We start from the raw sequence: 24,609 nt of genomic DNA on the forward strand, positions 1-24,609 counted from the left end.
AGTTACTAGCGTTCCCTAGAAAAAAAAAATAAAACTATTTATTTGGGTAGTTGACATTGTCACTCGGTATATGCATGTGCTCACAAGTCACAAGTGTTAAGTTTCATGGTGTTAAATGTATTCAATCTGGTTTTATACCTCTTAATCTTTTCTTTCAGAATTTGTCTAGGTGTATTTTAACAGTTACTCTCCCATCAATCATTCTCAGATACAATGGTTAGGCAGGCGGCTATGGTGTTAAAATGTGTGCTGCTAATATATTACAGGAACAGTAGAGGGCGGGGCTATCGTAAGCAGGTAATTTGTTTTTACTTGGTTTAGGATAGATTCTGTCCATGAGATTCCTATACATTATTAAAACTTGCATTAGTTCTACATAGCTGTTTCCAGAATTTGTAACCCGAATGCTATCCAGGACTTTGCTTGCATAATTCGTAGCCAAATCATATTGAACAGGGATAGCCAAATTGAGGCTGAGTACATCAGTTCTTTTTTGGAACCTACATTGTGGGAAGCCTCAACCCCTGGGTACACTGGATATAGTCTATTTGGTGAGCTTGTTTGGTGTGATATGCTCAAAATGTGGAGATAGACTTAAAGTTAGGGGTGCAAACGAGTTGAGTCGAGTCGAGTTTAGGCCCATATCGAGCTCGGCTCGTTAGTTGGAAAGCAAGCTCGAACTCGAGCTCATCTCACCGTAAACGAGCTCGAGCCGGCTCGCAAGCCATGGGCGGGAATTTTTAAATTTATGCGAAATTTTTAAAAATTAGCCGGAATTTTTAAAACTTATTCAAATTTTTTTAAAAAAAAATATTAAATGTTTAACATTTAAATAAAATATAGGTGCTTTTTATTAATTTATTTTAAAAATATTAATATTTATTCAAGTCGGCTCGCGAGCTCACGAGCCGAGCCGGCTCAAGCTCGAACTCAAGCTCGTTTACTAAACAATTTCAAACTCGAGCTCGACTTGTGAGCTCGATAAGCTTGGCTCGCGAGCCCATAAATGAGTCGAGCTCGAGACGGCTCGGCTCACTTACACCCCTACTTAAAGTAGCATTCCTAGTATGATTTCTATGTTTACCAGTGGTGGCAAGTTTGGAAGGGTTTGAAGTTGTTAGTGGTGTATTGATAGCATTGAAGTTTTTGTGTCTGATCGGTATTATAAATTAGAAGTATGATATATTAGACTTATTAGTAAATGTCCCTAGAGTGACCTAAAATATTTCAACTAATGGCGAATCTAACTTTTCAATCACAAATTTGCTTTCAGGGTCAAATGTTAACTCTTGTGGAATATTTTCTCCTCTTGTACCGTGCATTATTGCCAACACCTGTTTGGTATAGATTCTTCCTTAACAAGGAATATGGGAGCCTCTTTTCATCTCTTATTACTGGGTTGTACCTGACCATCAAGTTGACATCTGTTGTGGATAAGGTATTAAAATGGTTTGCTGTTTAAGTAAATTATGTAACTCTAGATAAATTAATTTTGTTTGATATTCAATAATCCAAAATACTTGGCTAGCAGCAAAATTCTCTCTCTTTTTTTTTTTTTTTTTTGAAAATTGTTTGTGTGCTTTGCAGATTCAATCATTTATTGCAGCAATGAAGGCTTTGTCATGTAAAGATGTGCATTATGGCTCACATGCAACTCCGGATCAGGTAAGCTACCCCTTACGAATTTTTATCTTAATAATTTGTTTTTACCTTTATAAGGGATTTGGATCCTCTTAAGTTGCAGGTACTACTCCTGGCCATTCAATCCACTTTGGATGGCTATACTGTTTGACTTGCAGGCAGCGGCCGCCGGCGGTGCAGGAAACGCGGGGCAGGCGCACGACGGCGAAGCGACTCGCGTAGGCGGCGACGCAACTCGCCCAGGTGGCGAAGTGACTCGGGCTGTCATGCAGGCAACGTGCGTCATGCAGGCATGCGATCGCGTCGAGACTCTGTCACGAGCAAGCTACACACGGTCACGCGGGTAGGCTACTTGCAGTCACGCAGGCAGGCGACCGCGATGCGACTCTGTCTCAGGCAGGCTACGCACGATTACATGGGCAGCCAGGCAGGCAAAGTGGGACATCCGGGGTAGTTTCTGGGTCATTTCCGAGTTTCCGGGTCAACCCATACCCTACCCGGTTTAGCAAACGGGCCGATTTTTCGAACCCGAACCCGACCCGCTTCAGATTCGGGTCAACCCAAACTAGGAATTTTCAGGCCGGGTCCAATATTGACACCCCTATATAGAAGCATGTTTGTTCTTTCAAAGAGGGGAGTTGGATTTGATTAGATCAAATCAGTCAATGAATAATCTTATAAAAAGAAAAATTAATCAAATTATGAAATATCTCTTAAAGTCGCTTATTTTTTTCAAATGATAAAATTATATGCTTATGTCTATAAAAGATCATCTAGCTTGTTTTGAATTATTTTGAAAGTGTTTTAAATATAAATAAATAAATGAATGAATGAATTATTTATTTATCAACCATTTTTTTATTTTTGAAACCAAATTTTATCATAATAGATTTCAAATATAAATAAATAAATATTTTGATTTGTTTATGAAGGGCTGCAAAGAGTAGTTCTTTGACTGTCTATTTTGTTAAACTTGTACTGTAGAGGGTAAATAGGTAAATATGTAATAAAATCACCAGCCTCTGCTAAAAGTTTCATTTGCAACTGCATTTACGAGAACATGAGAATGTTCTCTCTTACTTCGGAGAATTGGAAGTAAAAAACAACAAAAAAGGAAGGGGCGTTGCGAGAATCGAACTCGCGACCTCTCGCACCCAAAGCGAGAATCATACCACTAGACCAAACGCCCATATGTTGATCTTTGTAAGGCTCTCCAATTTTATGCGTGAGAATGTCATAAAAATAATATTCGAAAATAAATAAAATCGTCAGGTAATTCACTTTGAGGCCTTATGTGATTTATACAAATATTTAGAGATATTCAAGCCTTGCTTACGAAAAAACATATCTTGATAGGGCGCGAGATATCAAGTTGGAAGTTTCAAAAATTAAATCCGAGATCATATGAACTCCGATTTCAGCAAACTTACTGTTGAACTAAACGTCTCGGAAATACGAATCCAATGACACCAAATTCGACTAAATCTGAGCCCAAATCGATGACCCGAAGAACATTTGGAGGGTTCAAACTATAATTTGGATTACCAAACAGTTTTCAAATATAGCGCGCTTATAATCGAATCTAGCGGCTCGACAAACCGAATCCAACGAGCCCAAGATCGTCAAATTTTGATATCATTAGAGCCTTCAAATGCCTGATAAACGGTCCACGATCAAGAGATTCAACATCGGCCGTACATTCAAACCATTCCTAATTTACCCTTGATCTTCCTCTTATTTACTGGACATACCACTCTCAGAAAACTATAAATAAACCCCTCATTTATTTTGAGAGGGGACCCAAGCAAGAAGCAAGAAGCAAGAAGAGAAGGAGAGAAGAAAAGAAGAAGAGAATGAAAAAAAAAAAGAGAAGTAAGAAGCTCCTCCTCAACCACCGTCAGACTTTCACCCAGCAGCCGACCGACGTCGGAATTAAGCAAGAAAGCAAGAAGAGAAGGAAGAGAAGGAAGAAACACCTCCTTGACCACCGCCGGACTTTCACTTGGCAGCCGATCGACGCCGGAATTAAACAAGGACGGAAGAAGAGAGAGAAGAGACTCCTCCTCGACCACCGTCGGAGTTCCACCCGAACTTCAAGTGACGTCGGAATTCCTCCCAACCTCCAAGTGATGTCAGAGTTCCGTCCGACCACCAAGTGACGCTAGAACTTTGTTCGACTACCGACTGACGCCAGTTTTCTATCTGATTGCCAATTGATGCCGGCATTTCGATCAATATCCGTTTGTAACTGAATTTCAACCCGAGAGTTGATTATTGTAATCTGATCGTCCTAAATTTTAGGGACGAGTCAGCCTCTTATAACCTAAGCAAACACTAGTGGAATTCGTTCACTAGGCTTTTCCCTTTCGAGGGATGTCCACGTAAAAATCATGGTGTTCTTTCATCTTCTGTATTGGATATCAGTACAACGCTGAGACGAAAAATTTTATAAATCTATCGCCGCGTATATTCTAGCCCGCGGTAATATATATAAAAACTTGGTTAAAAAAATTAGAAATAATCTTTCTTTTTTAGATTAAATGAGAATTTGACTTTTAACATTTCAAAGACTTCATGTTGTTGTTGTTGCTGATATTTATGATAACCTCAATTTCTATTATGTGTACTGCAAATTAAGAGATTAATAATATTAATATGACTTAAATATAGGAGGTGAGAGCCACTCTAACCCTCTTCCTTCCACTCATGGCCATTAAGATCATTATAAAAAATCTCTTTACTTAGGTAGGAGCCTTCATTCATTCTTTCACTAATATATTAATATTGATTCTCCTTTTAAGATGTTGATGATAACATAATAATGATGTAATTTTACTTAAAATTTTAAGTCATTAAAATACTAGGATGATTGATGTATATATGTAAGACTCTGAAGATAAAATCTTATTCTTCTAAGAAAAATATTCTCTAGCTCCCTCCCTCCCTCCATTTATATGATAGGGTATTATTACTCTATGTGGGCAATGACAATTTTTATCTAACACTATTCTAATAAACTCAACTAGTTAATTTCCTGTCATTTAATTAATCTTGTGTCCTATACCATATTTTATGTAAGTGGATCATTATCTATTGATTTTTCTTGTTATATTCTATGCAGTAGTTTTGAAATTCTATTAAGAGCAAAATAAAATGACAATAAATTTTCTTGGCAAGTATTTGTTCTTGTTGGGTCTTTTGATATTTGTGGCGGTAGATAAATATAAAGTTTAGCATCATAGTTTTGTACGACGATCCAGTACACAATCATATAAAAAAGATGGTAAAGTATTTATAAGATATACTAAGATTTTTACGTAGAAAATTCTAAAAAGGGGAAAAATCATGAGGCCTATCCCAATTTGAATTAATCTACTAGTATTTATAATTCATTACAAATGAGGTCCTTCATTGGATGGAACTCACAGAAGGCATTGGCTTGATATAACAAATATACATCATATAGAATGCATTACATGGTGGAAATTGAAAGAATCAATATCGATATGTTCGTTGGTCAGCAGTACCATAGTCGGCGGGTGACAGATGTTAGAAAGATCATATTCATGTGACAGAGGTCACAAGGACCGTTATCTGGCAACAAAGGTCGAAAGGACTATATATAGTCAACGGGTGATGGAGGTCAAAAAGATCGTAGTATGACAATAGAGGTCGGAATGACCGTTGTTAGGCAGTGGAAGTTGTCTGAAAAAGGAGGTGACAAAGGTTAGAAAGACAGTTGTATGGCGACGTAAATCAGAAGGACTGTATTCTGACGACGGATGTCAGAAGAACCGTAGTCGGCAGACGACAGTGGTCAGAAAGATTGTTGTATGAAAAAGGAGGTCGAAAGGACTGTAGTCAGCAGATGACAGTGGATAGAAAGACCATTGTCTGGTGACAGAGGTCGGAAGAACCGTAGTCGGCGAGTATTAGTGGTCAGAAAGATTGTATTCTGGTGATGGAGGTCGGAAGGACCATAATCGGTGACCTGGCAGAAGTCCAGTGTGAGTTGATGGCCGGGCAGAAGTCCAGTGTTAACGGCCAGGTGTAAGTCCGGCTTATGTCGGTGGCTGGGTGAAAGTCTGGCGAAAGTCCGATGAAAGTTCGATCTCGAGGAGGAGCTTGGTGGCAAGAGAAATATCTGATTTAGCATAAAAATACTTTAACAAAGCTAAATAATATGATATTTTTAATAGTAAAATTAAATCTAAATTAAATGTATTTTGAGGAAAAAATATTGCTTTAGCGGAAAAAAAAAACTTACAAGAAATTCACTCCTCCCATCAATTTAAAGAAAAAAAACCGATCAAGTAGCTGATATTCTGACAAAACCGTTACCTACTCCTAGATTCAAACTTCTTGCTCACAAACTGGTTCAACCGTTGGAGACACCAGTTTGGGGGGGGATATTAGACAGCAGTTATTTACTTTATTTACTTTGGTTTTATTTCACTTTACACGTGTAACATGGTTATTGGTTTATTTTGTTCAGGCTATCTATGGTGCCTATATAATAGGTTGTACTCTTTTACATTTGAATATACTTTATTTCTTTCTCTATTTTCAGTTCTTTGTTTCTCTTCTTTCCTTTTCTTGTTCTGGCTTCACCAAAGCTTTCACCGAAGCTTTCAGCTTGGTCTTTCCTAGTTCTGATAGCTGTGTTGAGGGGTTCTTTCCTTGGTTGGTGGGTATTCATATCTCTTCCTGCTGTGTTATTTTTCTGGTGGAGTGGAGGACCATGCAAGGTGGTTTATTCCTGTGGGTTCTTGATTGGGCTTAACATTTATCATTGGTGGTTTCTCTTCCTTGTATTATGCTATTTGTTTTTATGTCTATCTTGGAGGATTTTGTTCTCCCTTTTGCAGGTTCTTTTTTTTATGCAGGTTATACTTCTATCAATTTTTTGGACAGGAAGCTCGCACTGAAGGTTTTTATTTGTTGCTTCCTCTTTTTTTGGGTGCTTCTTCTGGTGCACCGTGGAATGTACATAGATTTTCTTGTACTTTTATGTAGCAGGGATCTTGAGTTCAGAGGGGTTTTAGTTTTTATTTTGTAGCTCTTTTGAGCAGTAGAGAGCTTGAGGTCCCTTTAAGGACCTTGTACTTTTTTCCTTTATATTAACGCGTAGGCTCCTCTGTGGATTTCCCTAATATATATATATATAATCATAATAATCATAATTATTTCAAATTGAACCAAAATAGCTGTTGTTGCAGCATTTGTTAAATAGATAGATGTGTGGGGAAGACAGCTATTATACTGGGGGACCAATGGGCCAACGAAGCGATACGTTCTCCACGAACAAAAATAAATAAATAAATATACATTGTACGAAAAATAATTATATATATTATCCAATGTACCCCTAAATGGAGCAGATTGTAATTCTAGTTATCCATATTTAATGAATAGGGATTTTATGAGAAGGTATGAATAGCAAGCTTTTTACTTTTGTCACTATATATGATTTATTTTAAAATAGAATAAAATATTTTTTTAATTTATATACTTTTATTAAAATATAGCACAAAAATCAGAATAATTGATTATAATCATAGTTGATATGTCACCAAAAATCATATTGATCAAGCATAAATCTCGAAGCATATTTGAATTGAAATCTTTGAAAATTAAATTTGAGATCATACTTCGACAAGACGACCTCAATGACAGCAAAATCAATCTAATCCGACCAAATGGGCTCGATTAAAGGGACTTAAATATATATATTTAGAACTTTCAAAACATTAATTGGATAAACAAATAATCTTCAAATATTGCAAGTTTATTGTTGAATCCAGCAACACGACGAGAATAATCTAATGAGCCTAAGTCCTCTTAATTCTGACATCATTAAGTCACTTAAATGCTTCTTGAAAGCTCTATAATCTAATGAATCAATGTGGACCGTTTAATGGAGCACAACTAATTTGCCTTAGATTTTCTAAAGATTTACAGAGTGTCACTCCAAAAAATCTAAAAATATGTCCTCATTCTTCACATAAGGAGGCAGAAGGGAGAGAGCTAGGGAGAGCTCTCTAGCATTTTCCAGTTAACACCGCCGCTGACAACCGTCAGCTATTGTCACCGACAACCACCATCATCACTGAGGATCATCATAAAAAATCTCAGCCATCTCCAAAGTATTAATAGGATTTAACCTTATTGTTCGGTATAATAGTCCATATGTGAGCATCTATAATACATATTGGGAAAACCAAACATTGTTATTGCTTATTAACTGTCATACTTGATTTTCTATACTCTCATTCTTCTCCAACAACGATGAAGTGAAGATCTTTATATCACTTAATATCTAGTAGATTTAGTAGATTTTGAAAATAGGCCAGGCCCTGTGGTTTTTTTCTTTTCCTAGTTTTCCACGTAAAAAATTCTCTAATCTTACTCTTTTATCTATTTGTGTTGAATTTGTATACACCGCTTAGACGTGAAACACACTCTACTGACTCAAATTTTCTTGCACACAACAAGACTTGAAAAAAAAAATCTATATTTATATTGTATTAATTTTAAAGTAAATTTGAAATTTTTTAAAATGCTAAATAAGCTATCTATAATCAAGGAAATCAATATAGACTGTTTGATGGAGTGTTGTGAATTCTCAAAAATGATACTCTCAAATGCTATGAATTGAACATCTTTTTCTTCATGAAATAGATTGAAAAATTAAAAGCTAAGGAAATTTATTGCATTTTGTTTGGCGTTTACCACCAACGGCAGTCATTAGCAATCACTGTCGTCACTGTTCAACTACTATCTTCTGATTATTACCGCTTGATGACTATTGAAATTAAAATCACTTTATGAATTTTAATTGTCCACCTGTAGACACTCAACTTGTAATTCTTACAAAGGAATTATATAACCACTCTATCTTCAATTGTGGAGAAGAACCATTTTTTTATATCTACCCATGCGTTCTATGCTCTTCTGTGCCAGCATGAGCACATCAACCAGCATCTGGCTCCAAGAATACTCGCTCGAGTTCTCCTTCCCTCTCTTCCTCATGAACCTTCATGTCCTGCTTCTCCTTCATTGGCTTAATCATCTTCATTTGGGTTGTCGCCCGCCCAATTATCGTTTGGATAGCCCGTCGCACCCAAGACGACGAAGCTCTCGACAATAATTGCTTCATCTTCACAGACAAATAGGACGCACTCCTCCTACCTGTTGGGCCTTGACAATTGTAGCCCACCGACTATTGTCCCTCCTGCCTCCGTTGCCCGTCGACTACGGTCCCTTTGACCACCATCGCACACCCACTATCGTCCCTTTGACCACAATTGCACGTGGACTAGAGTCCCTCTGACCATCGTCGCCCACCGACTACGGTCCACTCGGACCTTCATCGCCCACTAACTATGGTCCATCCGGCTCCATCACCCCCCAATTACAATCCCTTTATATGGCCCACACATACTCAAAGGAGCCCAAATTGGTGTAGTTGCATGTGAACTCTTGCTAATTTACAAGTGGTTAATGTGGTCCATGGACGGGGGGCCATATCCTATGAGGAATTTTTCATAGAAATTTCATAAATCTTTTTTTTTTTTTTTTTTTTTTGGTTTATATGTGTGACACTTTATTTTTTATTATTATTGTGACAAAAAAGTACCTTTCAAAATAGGACATTGAAATATTTGATTTTAGGATTATTCGATTGCCTTAAAATTGTATAATACTTATTAATTAATCTTCTATCAAATTAAATTTGATTATATATTGGTTTGATTTGATAATTTGTAATTATTTTTTTTAGTCAAGCCTGAAGATTGATTTAATATTATTGTGTGCAAGAATATTCACTGCATTAGAAATAATTTATTATTTTAATACTGTACAAATTTTTTTGAATGTTTACGAAAAAAATAAGTTGTAAGAAGCTCATACTTGACACAATATTTTTTATATATATTCATTGCTTTAGAAATAATTTATAATTTTAGCATTGTATGAAAACAATAGTGGGGCTTACTGGCTTAGTTTAATTGAAATAATTTTACTAAATGTAGTGTAAGTTACAAATGATGCTCATCTTCCTAACTATGGAAGGCATTAATACAATTTAGGCTTGGTTTGGGACAACTTTCTTATTACTTCTTAAAGCAGCGTTCTAGCACAAAAGTTTTAATTTTTGTACTAAAAAATTGCATGCTTCATAAAGCATTAAAAAGATCGTCCCAAATGAAGCATTAATAGATATGAACGACAGATGATAAATTTCATTGTAAAACTTTAAGAAAGTCTTGAGAAGTTGAAATTATCTTCGAAATATCGTTGGTAATTTGCTCAATCTTTACCTTTATAAGAAAATGGATTACAAAACAAGATGATGAGCATAAACCGTGGTGTCAGTGTTGGATGTGCGAGAACTCCGTATGAGAAAGGGGATTATTAAGACTTGATATAATTAGATTTATGAGTGGGTGACTTCGATGAAGGCCTCATGTTGATATGTGAGCTCATGGGTGTGTAACTCTCATTATAGCACCTTGTAAATATGTTGGCTCTTAGTTTATGATACTTAATTATTTGAAGTGAGGAGAGAATTAATATTGGGAGCTATCTTATGAAAAATGAGAGTTATCAAGATGTGAGATTATCAAGTTTGGTTCTTCATCAGATAGTTAAAAAATATATTAATATGGGAATACTAGTTTATAGTCACTCACCTACAAAGTTAAGCTTTTGAACTAAAATCTATTTTATCATTTGATGTACCTATTCTAATTTTAGTTACATTGGTAAATACTTCTAACAAAACCTAAACAACTTTTATTTTAGAAAAAACTACTTGTTGGTGTTATATATTAAATCTTCATTTGGGACGAGTTTTTTGTTGTTTTCAAAAGCAGTTTTTTAGTAAAAAAAATTTAGTTTAATAAATTTTATAAAAGTTATTTTAGAAAACAATAAGAAATTAATCCCTAGGGGTGCAACCCAATCAAGCTGACTCGTGAGCCTGCTCGGACTCGACGAGTCAAGCTTATCGAGCTAGCGCGTCGAGCTCAAACACGATTTTGAGTTCGACGGGCTTATCGAGCTCGAATTCGAACAATCCTCCACCCGACTTGATTACTCTTCAAGCTGCTCGCATAATTGAACGTCAGGATCACAATTGGATGCAAAGGCGGAAATGAATGTTGGGATAACACTAGGAAAGATGTATCGCACCGTGGGCGGGGCGGAAGGCGGGAGACGATTCACACGTGGGGGAAGCGGGATAAGAGCTCGAGTTGGCGGGAAAATGAAACCGTTGACGAGACGGAAGGAGAGAAGACGAGAAGGCGGGCGGAAAAGTGAAATCGAAGGTGGGAAACGAAAGCTCAGCCGCAAGACGCGGGATCGGAGCTCATACTCGACAAACTCATTTTTTCCTAGCGAGTCGAGCTCGAGCTCAACTTTTGAGTTCGACTCGAGTTCAAGCTCGACATTTTTCTCGTGGGTAAAGCTTGAACAAGGCTAGACTCGAGCTTGAACCGACTAGTTTGCACCCCTAATTATCCCAAATGAAACCCGAAGCTTATAATCTATAAAAAGGCTTTTGTAAAATTATGATACAACTACAAATAAATAATTATTAATTTAAAAAAAAAAACGCGCAAGCATACAGTCCTAGCTGAGTGGGACATTTTGTTATATAAAATAACTGATATGATATTTCATCCAAAAAAATGATATAATATTTCTATAGACATTCCTCAAAAAACTTTATAAAGCAATTCCACATATAACCTCTGTCCCTTGAAATTGCAGTATTTTGGCCGTTACCTTTCGTGGCCTCTCATCTCCGAGAAATTATTCTCTACGGACACCTTACGGTCCGGAGATCCCACCATAGACCATTTCTTATATTCATTTATTATGATGGCTTTGCTTTAGAGCGTTATGAAAGACTGATCCAATGAATTTCATATCATTGAAACATCTTTAAGGTTTTTGTTATGAGGGAGAAGGAAGAAGAAGAACAGTGAAGATGTTAATGGATTATTTTCTTTCTTTTCTGCTGTTAGTATTCTGTGGCTTTGCTTTGCACTTCTATTATAACGCCTGGATAAGGCCTGAAAAGATTAGGAGAAAGCTGCGGCGACAAGGCATCGGCGGCCCCCCGCCGGCCTTTCTCCATGGAAATATGAAGGAGGCCAAGAGGTTGGTATGGGAGGAGAAGGCCGGGAGGAGAGGAGAGGATCAGAAGATAAGGCATGACTATACTTCAAGCGTATTTCCTTACTTTGAGAGATGGAGAAATATGTATGGTATGTAAGCACTTCTTTAAATTTTTTTTTCTTCAGCTTACCCTTTTGATCCTCCTCTTCTTCGCCTGGGAGAAAAAAAATTTCATTGAAAGGGATAATAAAATTGAGTTCTTGATATATTTTAATGGCCCTTTTTTGTTGAATAGAGAGAACGAACACAGCAAGAGATGGAATAAGATAAAAGTGATTTTCATTTCATTTATTTTCTCTATGATACAAAGACCTATATATAGACTAAATACAGAGATATACGAAGGTAACGGCATATCAAGAATGCCGTTTGATGACGTGGCAAGAGCTTGATCTGTTGCCGTTCAGGTATATATAACAGCTGATGCGGTGCATACCTGCTGGAGTTGCTAATACCTGCTTAGGAGCACCAGATGAGTTTCTTTATTACTGGAAGAATTAGTTTGCTTGTTAACTGTTTGAACCGGAGAATGGGGAGTGGCTTGGTGAAGATATCGGCGGTCTGATCATTTGTACAAATATGATATACCGCGATGTGTTTAGCTTGAATGTTATTCCGGATGAAATGACAATCCACGTCTATATGTTTGGTGCGAGCGTGATAGTCTGGGTTGTTGACGAGAGCGATAGCGGAAGTGTTGTCGCAATAAATGATGGTAGGTGTTATTTGCGGTGAGTGAAAATCTGCTAGAAGTTGCCTTAGCCAAAGAATTTCGGCTGCCTCTGTTGCAAGTGAACGGTATTCGGCCTCGGTGGATTAGCGAGCTATGGTAGTTTGCTTCTTTACCTGCCATGATATAAGAGAGGTGCCCAAGAAATTACAATAACCTGATATAGAGCGACGGTCGTCGGAGTCGCTCGCCCAGTCAGCGTTCGAGAAGCCTTGTAGTTGAAGAGAGCCTTGTCGGAGAGGAATACCAAGGCTGGTAGTGCCGTTGATGTAGCGAAGTAGCCGTTTGAGCCCGTCGAAATGTTTGTTTAGAGGTTTATGCATGTGTTGGCTTAAGTTTTGGACGGTAAACTGAATATCGGGTCTGGTTAAAGTGGTACTGAAGAGCTCCGAGGAGTTGTCGGTATAGGTGTGGGTTCGCAAAATTTTCCTGTGCTTGGGTGGTGAGATTGATTTTACAGGAGATGGGAGATGAAACGGTGCTTGTGTTGAGCATGCCTGCCTTATCCAATATGCGTTGAGCATACTGTTTTTGGTGTAGAATAACACCGTCAGAGATGGGAATGGATTGAATGCCCAAAAATTGGGCTAGAGGGCCGAGATCTCTCATGTGAAACCGAGAGTGGAGATTTGTGAGGAGATGGATGATTTCAGACTGGGAATTTCCGGTAAGCAGAATGTCGTCGACGTAAATGAGTATATACATACGGGTTGTGCCGTGTTGGTATGTGAGGAGAGAGGGGTCGGCGGGACTAAGCTTGAACCCGAAAGTAATAAGATGATTTGAAAGGGTGGCGTACCATTCACGAGTCGACTGTTTGAGTCCGTATAAAGCCTTCTTGAGCCTGCAAACGTAGTTTGGATGAAGAGTATCTTGAAAGCCTTGCGGCTGCTGCATGTAAACAGTTTCAGATAGTGTGCCGTGTAAAAAAGCATTTGAAATGTCAAGTTGATGAATATTCCATTTATAATGTAAAGTAATGAGAATAAAAATGCGAACCGTAGGCATTTTAGCAACGGGGCTAAAGGTTTCTGTGTAATCGATCCCATAATAATTTAACATGCAAGAATATGCCTTAGGTTTTGTTCGGAATAATTTTCTTACAAATTTTCACAATAATTATTTTATAAAAATTTTCACTCTGGCAACAGTATCATATCAAAGTCCCAAACAGAGACTGCTTCCAAATGGCTTGCGTTCCCTCGAAACAAACTGCTTGCTTCGTTTTCCCCTATGCTCATCTCTCGCAACTCACAATCTCGAGCACAGTTTTCCTTTTCGTTTTCGCTCCTCTCTCGCCATATTATTTGCATTCTTAATTTTGATCTTACAACTCCTCTTAGCTCTAGTACGTAATTAATAAGACGGAAAACGGAACTATTTTAATGTAGTTTGACATTCAAGATGAGATGACAAACCGCCATAAAATTGACCGTCGGAAAATAAACTGTCAGAAAATTGCTGGAAAATTCTGTCGGTAATGGGTGCTTTTCCTGTAGTATTTAATTTAGGCCCCCCCCTGAATAAAGTTTCTGGCTCCGCCACTAGCAACGAGTCTAGCTTTATATCTGGCGATAGTGCCGCCTGATTTGAGCTTTGTGCGAAACGTCCACTTACAGCCTCAGATGTTTTGATTGGGTGCGGGAGGGACTAGCTCCCATGTCCCTTATTCTTGAAGGGCTTGAAATTCTTGCGACATGGCGAGGCGCCAGTGTTCAGATTTTGAGGCTTGAGTGTATGTAGTGGGTTCGATTGGTTGTAGAATGTGAGCGAGGTCAAAACTCTGTTTGGGTTTTGCGTTGCCGGTTTCCGAACGAGTTAGCATGGTGTGGCTAGTGGGTATAGCTCTTTGGGTCTGAGGTTTGTCGGTCACGTTAGTGGGTGATTGAGAGATAGCAGGAGCGGGTTCATTGTGCGAAGGCGGAGAGGTGGTGTGATGGCTAATGGCATTGGATGTGTGTGACTGGGTTGGTCTAGAACAGATTTGTTGATTAAGTGTTGTAGGTAAGCCAGTGGACGGGACTAAAAGCAAAGGAGGGATGTTAGGCTGAGTGTTAGTAAACGGGTGTTGAGTGGTTGTGGCTGTATAAAAGGGAAAGATGGCCTCGTTGAAGTTCACGTGATGGGATGTGTAAATTTGGTTTATATTAATGTCAAGGCATCGATAGCCTTTTTGTGGGTTGGCATAACCAATGAAGATACATGGTTGCGATAGAGGTGAGAGTTTGTTCTTGGCGTATGGCTTCAGCCAAGGATAGTAAAGACAGTCGTAAACCTTGAGGTGATCGTAGGAGGGTGGGTGCCGGTAAAGCAGTTCGTGAGGGGATTTTTTTAGAGTGTTGGGTGAGGGTAGCCGGTTTATTAAGTAGGCAGCGGTAAGAATTGTGTCCACCCATAGGTATTGAGGCACGTGAGCCTGAATGAGGAGAGCCCGAGTAGTTTTGGTGAGATGGCGATGCTTGCGTTCGGCGATGCCGTTTTGAGGTGGGGAGTAGGGACAGGTAAACTGGTGAACTATACCGAAGTGTTTGAGAATAGTTTTAAAATTATTTCCGGTAAACTCGCCTCCGCCGTCCGTGCGAAGGGTGCGAATGTGAGTCTTAAATTGGCATTTAATGAAGCGATGAAATTCAAGAAAACTAGTTAGAGCGTCAGACTTGTGAACCAGTGGATAAATCCAAACGTATTTAGAAAAGTCGTCTATAAACGAAATATAATAGCGAAAACCTTTATTAGACGCCACAAAAAACGGACCCCATATATCAGAATGAATGAGATGAAAAATTTCTTTACTAACAGTGTTAGAGCTAGGAAAAGGGAGACGATGGCTTTTTGCCATGCTACAGACATTACACATGGACCTAATATATGAATTGCAGATGTTCTTGTGCTGTAGAGCCAGGTCGGAGATGGTTTGAGCGGAGGGGTGACCGAGGCGTTGGTGCCAGAGGTCCGGAATCGCTTGGATAGACAGAAGCGTGAGCTTTGACGGTTGTGTCGATTTCGGTGAGGCGGAGTGCAGCGGGTATAGCCCGTTAATACACGGACCCTTGAGAAGAGGGCGGAGGGTCCTCTGATCCTTAATTTCATAGCCATTTGGAGAGAAAGTTATAAGGCAATTGTTATCTGTTGTCAGCTGATGAATTGAAAGCAAACTGAAATAAAGATTTGGAACTAGGTGAAGGTTTGACAGCATTAGCGTACCTTGAGGCGTCGGGATAATACCTCTACCTGTGTTGTGGATCGGAATTTGTTGTCCGTTTCCAAGAATTACCTTATTGGTACCGGTGTATGCTTGGGTTGTTTGGAATTGATTTGGGTCGGTGGTGAGGTGGGAGGAAGCGCCGCTATCAAGAAACCATTCCATTGATGAGGATGGGTTCGGCGAGCTGAAGAGGGCCGCAGTGGGTTGTTCGGTGTTATATTGCTCATCGTGACGATGCCAGCACTTGACCGCAGAGTGACCGTATTTCTAGCAGATTTGACATGTTACAGGATTTCTTGGTGTGGGGTTTCAGCGATTGTTATTTGAATTGTTTTGCGGCTGGCGGTTTGGAGGTGTGTTGCGGCCGCGATTGTTGTTGTAGCGACTGCGTTCGCGGCCTCGAGAGGTCGTGAGGGCCATGGATTTGTCGGAGGATTGAAGAGATTGAAGCTCCCTTGACGTTTCGTGCGCAAGATTCAGTTCCTCGCTGCAAAGAAGAGTGTAGAGATCGTCCAGGATTAAGGGTTGTAAATTTGTACGAATCGCTGTTTTGAAAGCTTGGTAGGTGTTGGGAAGGCCGTCGAGAGTGTAGTGGATTATGTCTTCGGCATTAAGTGGGGCACCTGCGGCAGCTAGGGAATCGACCTTGGATTTGATATCGAGTAAATATTGAGTCATATTTTTGTCTTTCATTGACAAATAATGAAGTTCATGCCAGAGTTGGGCAATTCTTGACCGGGTGCTTGATTGGAGCCGTCGATCGAGCGTAGTCCAAATGTCGGAGCAATGCTCGACGGAGAGGACGTAGGGAAGTATAGTGGATGAAATGACGGAGTAGAGGGACGCCGCAAGGTTCTGATCCACGTGAAGCCATTCAGTGTATTTTGTGTTTGGTATCATCTGACCTGTGGAGTCGGCAATGATCTTGGGCGGAGGAGGAGAAGATCTGTCCAAGAATCCTTTATAGGAATTTGCTCTGAAAAGTTTTATTACCTGAGTCCTTCAAACCGGAAAGTTATCCGTGTATAGAGGTTGAGTAATCACGTTCTTGATAGTGGTCATCAAGAATTTGAGGGTGGCAGGGACGGTGTGAATTTGGGATGTTGGCTGTGATGGTGTGGGTGGGCAGGCGTCAGATGTCTGGGATGAGGGTGGGGACGCCATGAGTGGGGCTAGTGCTGCTCGGTTGAGGGTTAAAAAAAATGAGGAAACAGGGAAGGGAAAGAAAGAAAGAACCAGGAAGAAGGAATTAACTTGTCTCTGATACCATGTTGAATAGAGAGAACGAACACAGCCAGAGATAGAATAAGATAAAAGTGATTTTCATTTCATTTATTTTCTCTATGATACAAAGACCTATATATAGACTAGATACAGAGATATATGAAGGTAACGACATATCAAGAATGCCGTTTGATGACGTGGCAAGAGCTTGATCTGTTGCCGTTCAGGTATATATAACATTTTTTACGGCTGAAACTTTTCTTGAGTTTCTGGATGGACATTTACTAATAAATCAGGTTTAACTTAGCTCCCATGTTTTACTCTACTAACATATTTTTCTTCTTCATTCAAGTCATCATCATCATCTTATTCTTTCTATCTACTTCTTCTTACTTTTTTAATGCAGAAGAATCATTGATGAAGTTTGATGGTATTAAGTTTTATTATATTTTGCTTCCATTTTTTATGAATTTGTACATAGCATGAAAAGGCAAAATTTTCCATCTATGACGGCTTTCATTTGTCATGAATTTAAAATTTTCAAATATTTCCTTATCTTTTTTCATCTAGACTTGATATCAACATTGACAATTAAAAAAAAATGTATTTGCATTGTTATCTTATAATGGTACTCATAGTAGAAAAATCACTTTCAATTTATATTATATTTACCTTAAAATTTTGATTATAATATCTAAATGTAATTTACGAAATGTTATATAATAATAATAATAATAATAATAATAAATCTGTTATTAGTATAATTGATTATTAACTTATAATGAATTTACATTATGTAGGTCCAATATTTTTGTATACTATGGGGAATGTACCAATGTTGCACGTGAGCGACCCTGACTTGGTGAGGGAAATGAACCTATGCAAATCTCTTGACTTAGGGAAGGCCACTTACCTACAAAAAACTCATGAGCCTTTGTTTGGCCATGGCATTCTCAAGTCTAGTGGAGAGTCATGGGCTCATCAAAGAAAAATTATTGCACCAGAGTTCTACATGGATAAGGTCAAGGTAATTTTGTAATTTTTATTTGGAATATTATGAAGGTTCTTTCTAGGGAAGGTCTATAATTTTTAATTTCATATTATTAAGGCAATATAAGTTATGCATATATATATATAGCACAAATATTAAAGAAAATTGAATAATTTTTAATTTCATTTTGATATAGTTTATATCAAAATATCATTATAGAATTTTATGTACAAAATATACAAATAAAATGTTTGTATGGATAAATTGATGAAAAGAGAGCGAGAGTTTTATGTAGGGAATGGTTGAATTGATGGTGGATTCTGCCATCCCACTGTTAGAAACATGGGAGAAAAGAATTGAGAAGGAAGGAGGAACAGCTGAGATAAATATTGATGAGGATTTGAAGAGCTTTTCTGCAGATGTAATTTCGAGAGCAAGTTTTGGAAGTAGCTATTCCAAAGGAAAGCAAATGTTTTTGAAGCTTTATGAATTGAAGAAAGCTGTTTCTAAACCAAATCTCCTCGTCGAAATCACTGGAATAAGGTATGTAGCTATACTCTTCTTCACTAGTTTTTTATTTTTAATTAATTTTGATAAAATGCTAATTAGTTTTAAGGTCTATTTGAAATAATTTTCTAACTGCTTTATTTTTTAGACATCAGTCCCAATTTCATTTGACTATCATTTTCTTGTTATTTCCACATAGCTTTTTAAAAATTCATGTGATAGAAAGTTATTTTACGAAGTCATAATAGCAAAGTTACTTTCTTTACAACAACTTCATAATCAATTTTATAAAACGTCGCAGCAATCCCAAACAGTCCCTTAATCGTATGAGGAGGATTCTACACACCACATAATTCTCATATATTTATATATTTTAATACATAAATATTTATATTTATCTAACACATTAATATTTTAATTACTTAAAAAATATCTTTAACTTTAATGTATTTAAAATAAAACATTTTTTTTTTCATGAACTCATAATTTTATGGGTGAGGCAAAGCTCTCAATTTAGATATTAAATATTATAATATTAAATAAAAAGCTTTAATATTTGACACGACCCAAAAATTCTACTTGAGCCCGATCCGAAAATTTCAGGTTATGATCAACCCGGACCTAAAACGGGTCAGATTCAGGTTCAACAATTTGACCCATTTCAAAAATTGGGTCGGATTCGAGTTGACCCTTTGACTCGAAATTGAACCGTTTTGACCCGAAAACCCGAGATTGACCCGAAAACCCGTTTTCGACCTATTTTTTACCCGAAAAGCAGATATTGGCTATTTTTTTATCCGAAAACTAACAATTTTTTCACGATCCCGAATAATTCAAGTCGTGTCAAATTGACCCGACCCTGAAGCGGGTCGAGTTCGTGTCAAAAAAATAGACCCGTTTATAAAAATGGGTCGAGCTCGAGTTACCCTGAATAGTGTCGGGTCAATTTCGGGTTCGACTTGAACCCGACTCGTGACCCGAAATTAACACCCCTGAGCTTTAGGCTTCGTTTAAAAAGGCTTTTGTATTACTTCTTAAAACATCTTTTTAGTTTAAATATTAAAATTTTTATACTATAAAGTTGTTTTAATAAGCAGCAGTAAAAAAGACATCCTGAACAAAAACTTCTTTTGAGATGACTTTCTTAATGCTTTTTAAGGCAGCTTTTTAGTAGAAAATTTTTTATTTTTATGCTCTAAAAAACTGCTTTATAAGTAAAAAGAAATTAACACCCCTGAGCTTTAGGCTTCGTTTAAAAAGGCTTTTGTATTACTTCTTAAAACATCTTTTTAGTTTAAATATTAAAATTTTTATACTATAAAGTTGTTTTAATAAGCAGCAGTAAAAAAGACATCCTAAACAAAAACTTCTTTTGAGATGACTTTCTTACTGCTTTTTAAGGCAGCTTTTTAGTAGAAAATTTTTAATTTTTATGCTCTAAAAAGCTGCTTTATAAGTAAAAAAATCATCCCAAACGTAATCTTAAAGTTTTTGAATTTACATTTTTTTTTCCCAAAAAAAAAAATTTGTATTGTATATGATACCTTAAATTGCGCCAATCTCTACAAAAATCTAATAATTTTAAAACATGTCATGAATCGTTTTGCTTCAAAATATTCTGCCATACTTATTTTCTTATTTAAATTAGTTTCGCTCACACATTCATGCAAAAAAAAAAAAAATCAAATGTATTTACTTATGGGCAGGTGACAATGGTGATCCAAGAGGTACTTAGGCTCTATCCGCCTGGACCAGTGGTCTCAAGAGAAGCTCTCCAAGACATGAAAGTTGGAGGCATTCAGCTACCAAAAGGCATCAATATTTTTATACCAGTTCCCACAATGCACCAAGACCTTAATATCTGGGGGCCAGACGCCTGTGAATTCAATCCTAAGAGATTCGAGCACGGCGTCATGGGTGCCTGCAAACTGCCCCAAATGTATCTCCCGTTCGGCGCCGGGCCTCGAACATGCCTGGGCCAAAACTTCGCCATGGTGGAGCTTAAGATCGTGCTTGCTCTCATCCTACAAAAATTTAGCTTCACTTTGTCGAACAACTATAAGCATTCACCTACATTGAGGCTAATTGTAGAGCCAGAGGATGGGGTTGATCTAATTGTGAAGAAGGTTTTGTGAACCTAATTAATTGATCGGGCATCGATGCGCACCTCAACTATCAATATAACATAATATATATTTTTAAAATTTATACTATGATCAATCACGTTGATCAAACCTTCCAATTGAATTTTAGCTAAAGATCTATGAAGGAAGTCACCAAAAATCACTTTATACAGCTTAAGCATCGCATCCATTATGATGCAATCCCTCGTCAGCTTTTATTTAATTTATTATAGGCTTTTTCCATTTTAAGTCTTCAATCCACCTTCTAACCTTCTACCTGGACCATGCAATGCTTCATTTGTAGAGAGAGAAAAACTAATGGATTAAAATATTGAAAGAGAGAGGGAGGAATGACTTTCCATTGTGGATGGAATGATGAAAAGCTGATTGTTTTAGCGGCTTTAACGGAGTAATAAGTTTTCCAACGAGGAAACTTGCTTTAATTTTTGTTTCCTTTAATTTTTGCAATTCTTCCTTTTAAAGTTATTTACTAATCTAGAGCACGGCTTTTGTTTTCCGTTTCGCTCCTTTCGCCCCCAAACGAAAGGAGATGTTTGTCTTCTAAGCTCTAAGGGTCATGTTATTTGTATTCTTAATTTTGATCTTACAGCTCCTCTTGGCTCTGATAATAAGACGGAAAACGGAACTATTTTACTATATTCTAACCTTCCAAATGAGATGACAAATAGAACTAGTTTAATTTAAGCCCCCTCCTGAATAAAATTTCTGGCTCTGCCATTAAAGAAAGTGATAAAAGATCCTCAATATTGAAAATAGGATAAAATCATGATAAGTGGTGTTTAGTACAAATGCATTAGGAGGAAAAGGATCAATTGCTCTTGTACGAACTTCTTGCATGTGAGGTGGACGCTTCTTTGAATCCTCGATTATTCTGATGTAAATTAGCTACCGCTCAATACTATGAATTATATATTACAATTTGTTTCTAATCATTAACATATAAATTATGAAAATGATTCATAAAAGATGTTGCAGTATCTGAGTATGCATGCAAATAAAAGAGGTAATTGATGTACAGGCATTCTAGGTGAAATTCCATGAACAACTTTGAATGATGACTTGCACATTATTTTACTCTTACCATAAACAAATTTTACTGTTTGTAAGTAGAGAACCCAATCAGTCAAATTGCTTTCAACAAGATATCTAAGGCTTCGTTTGGGACGGCTTTCTTTCTGTTTCTTAAATCAGCTTTTTAATACAAAAATTTTAATTTTTTTACTAGGAAGATGCTTTAAAAAGCAATAAGAAAACCATCCCAAATGAAGCCTAAAAAAATTGTCCGTGCTTCTATGAAGTATCTCAATTTGATGATAGAGCATAGAAGTTCCTATAAAGTCTTACAAAAACTAACTAGCAAATCTGAAATCACTGTCAAAGAATATAGAAAGGGGAATTCCATGAAAACAAATTACTTCCGTAAAGAAAGTTTACCGACATGTGAAGCATTGTAGTTTTGAAGCAAGGAAAAAAATAGTCATCTTCGAGAATCTATCAACCATCATCACAATGATGGAATAATCACTAATGCAAGAAATGTAATCCTAATATGCCATTTAAACTTATATCCTGCTAAGGTGCCTAAGAAATACATAGAAGGGGATACAACTAGCGCTTTACTTCACAGTTTTCTTCTTCATTGGCCAACAAATAACACCATTCAACTTTTTAATAAAGCAATTCCCTAAATAACAATCTTGACAGATGATGCTACCAATGCCTACTCCAATGGAGTCCTCGATAAATTTCAAAAACCTTGTTAAATTTATGGAATCAAAGAACAAGGGATTTGATATCTCTTTCTTAATGAGTTCAAAGGCCTTAGTGACAGGCAAAATCCAGTCTCTCTCTTTAAGATGTCAGTAGAGTGGTGATGGAGCTAAAACATTTAATAAATATATGATAGAAGGTATTTAACTCAAGAAATTTAGATACAGCCCTAAAGAACATAGGTTGAGGCCCTCCATTATATCCTTTAACTTTGGGAGGATCGGATTCCAAAATTTTGGATGGTACAGTAAAAGCCAAGAAATTACGTTTGAAGATTAATATGTAATTTCTTACAATTCCCAGCACAAATGTTGGATTTTTTGAATGATCAAATTCAGAATAGTTGTCTATAAGAAAATCATAGTTACATCAAGCATAGATAGAGAAGGAATTGATTTGCCCCACTAATTGCAGTGGTGGTTAGTTGTATTCCCATTCCATCATAATTTTCATTTGCTTGGTCAATAAAATTTTTGGTATAATCATTGTTAGTCTTTTATTGGATTTAGTCGACTTCTTGCACTTGCCTCATTCTTGACTTGTCATGCATCTCCAGGTCAAGAAATTCCACTCCTTGTCTTTATATCATCTCTATATTTAATGCTCTGATACGCTAGATATTTAGTAAACATTTCACTGTTAGTTTAAGCTCACAATGAGAGGTGTTGCGGACTGAGAAGTTTACGGCGATAGAGTAAAGAGATTCTTCGTCTTAGTGATGAACAAAAATTCAACACACAAACAGTCAATTGTAATAACAAAGAAACATAGATTTTTACGTGAAAAACCGTGAAAAAGAAAAAACCATGGCGCCTAATCTAGCTAAAATGATTTCACTAGTGTTTGAATGAGTTAAAAAGATCTTCCTACAGTATGTTGAAGATTTTTCTACAATTCAGATAAATGGAATTCAGAGAAGTGGAAATCTAGTAATGTTTGGATATTCAAAAGAGATCTGACGACATTTAACGAGTAGGTAGAAGTCCAACAATGGTTGGTTGTTGGAAAGAAACTTGGTGGTGGTCGATCGATTCGACTATAAGCAACCCATAAACATTTGGTCATCCAATTCATGCATTGAACCTTCCAAGTATACCTCAGACCCTTGATTTGGGCCCATTTGAGCTCGAATTGGACCGATTTTAGTGTCGATGAGTTCGTCACTTCGAGAACTTCGATTCAACTACAAGTTTGTTGAAATAAGAGTTTAGATGATTCCAATTTTAATTTTGGAAATTTTAAACTTGGACATGCCTCGAGATTCATGCCTGATCAAGACAATTTTTGGTGATATATCAGTTGTCTCTCTATTTTTGGATGTCGCAGTTGAAATGTAAAATTATAATTGCAAGGTACGATCGCTCGCTGGACGCTAATGTGGACCTCCTTACATGGTTGTGGATCAAGTAAAATACCATTAATCACAATTCTAGCATTCATGAAGTTGGCATGTGATAGGAAACACTTGTGAATAATTCACAAGTGTTCCTAGCCAAAATCAGTAAACGGCTGCAGTTTTATTGCTGTCCACAGCAGAAATCAGCCACAAAATAGTGGGAAAATAGAAAATCGGAGAGAAAACCGTGGAGAAAAGACTTGTATTTTACTAATAGATGCAACAAAATAGAAAAGATACAATTGATCCTCAATTCGAGAGGAGGATTGAACTCTCCCAAATCTCTAGACGCCGCTAGAGCCCAAAGAAAACCTAAATCTAAGAGATCTCAAATTTCAGCCCAATTCAAGATACTCAAACCCTAGAAAAATCAACTATTTAATGCATACAAATATAAAGGAATTCCCTAAACAGTCCCTACAATCAATTTCCCTCCTAAAATCCATTCAAAAACCTTCCTATTCGGCCCTGTTTGATTCCGGAGGGCGTGCGGGAGGCGTAACTTCCACCTCGTGTAGCTGGGCCGGTCCTGCGTGGACCGGCTGGACCGGTCCATTGGACCGGTCTAACAGCATGATGATTAAAGAACAAAATGTCAAAAAATTTCTCTCCAAAACTTTTGAAATGGCTCGAAACTGAATGTAGAGGCTCCATTTGGCCTCCAAAGTATCAGAATTGAGTCTGGAACGTCGAAAAAGGTTCTCGTGAACCAAAACACGTCCAAATCAAACTGTCAGAGCAAAAAAGCGAGCTCGAACATGCGTGGGCGGCCGAATTGATCAGCCGCTGCACGATATCAACAGTGCCCGC

At 37.4% G+C, this 24,609-nt stretch overlaps 2 protein-coding genes and 1 non-coding gene across 3 annotated transcripts in view; 2 read left to right on the plus strand and 1 right to left on the minus strand.

The window, feature by feature from the left end:
- LOC110108642 (RING finger and transmembrane domain-containing protein 2-like) overlaps positions 1-1,776 on the plus strand; it is a 13,274-nt gene extending 11,498 nt beyond the window's left edge. The window contains exons 5-6 of the mRNA XM_028694726.1: positions 1,274-1,438; positions 1,588-1,776. Of these exons, the coding sequence (XP_028550559.1) occupies positions 1,274-1,438; positions 1,588-1,737 (315 nt within the window). The 3' untranslated portion in view covers positions 1,738-1,776. The remainder of the gene's footprint in view (positions 1-1,273; positions 1,439-1,587) is intronic.
- On the plus strand, positions 1,776-21,071 carry LOC110108657 (cytochrome P450 714B3-like). Its single transcript, XM_020839385.2, has 7 exons — positions 1,776-1,984; positions 6,528-6,571; positions 10,776-10,976; positions 11,679-11,921; positions 17,792-18,018; positions 18,278-18,529; positions 20,196-21,071. The coding sequence occupies exons 1-7, from the start codon at positions 1,776-1,778 to the stop codon at positions 20,622-20,624; spliced, it is 1,605 nt and encodes a 534-aa protein (XP_020695044.2). The 3' UTR covers positions 20,625-21,071.
- Positions 2,759-2,830, minus strand: TRNAP-UGG. Its single transcript has one exon. It is a non-coding gene; the product is annotated as a tRNA-Pro (tRNA).
- Positions 21,072-24,609: the final 3,538 nt, after the last annotated feature.

The sequence above is a fragment of the Dendrobium catenatum genome, unplaced genomic scaffold (assembly GCF_001605985.2).
Source record: "Dendrobium catenatum unplaced genomic scaffold, ASM160598v2 fragScaff_scaffold_54, whole genome shotgun sequence".
NCBI lineage: Eukaryota > Viridiplantae > Streptophyta > Magnoliopsida > Asparagales > Orchidaceae > Dendrobium > Dendrobium catenatum.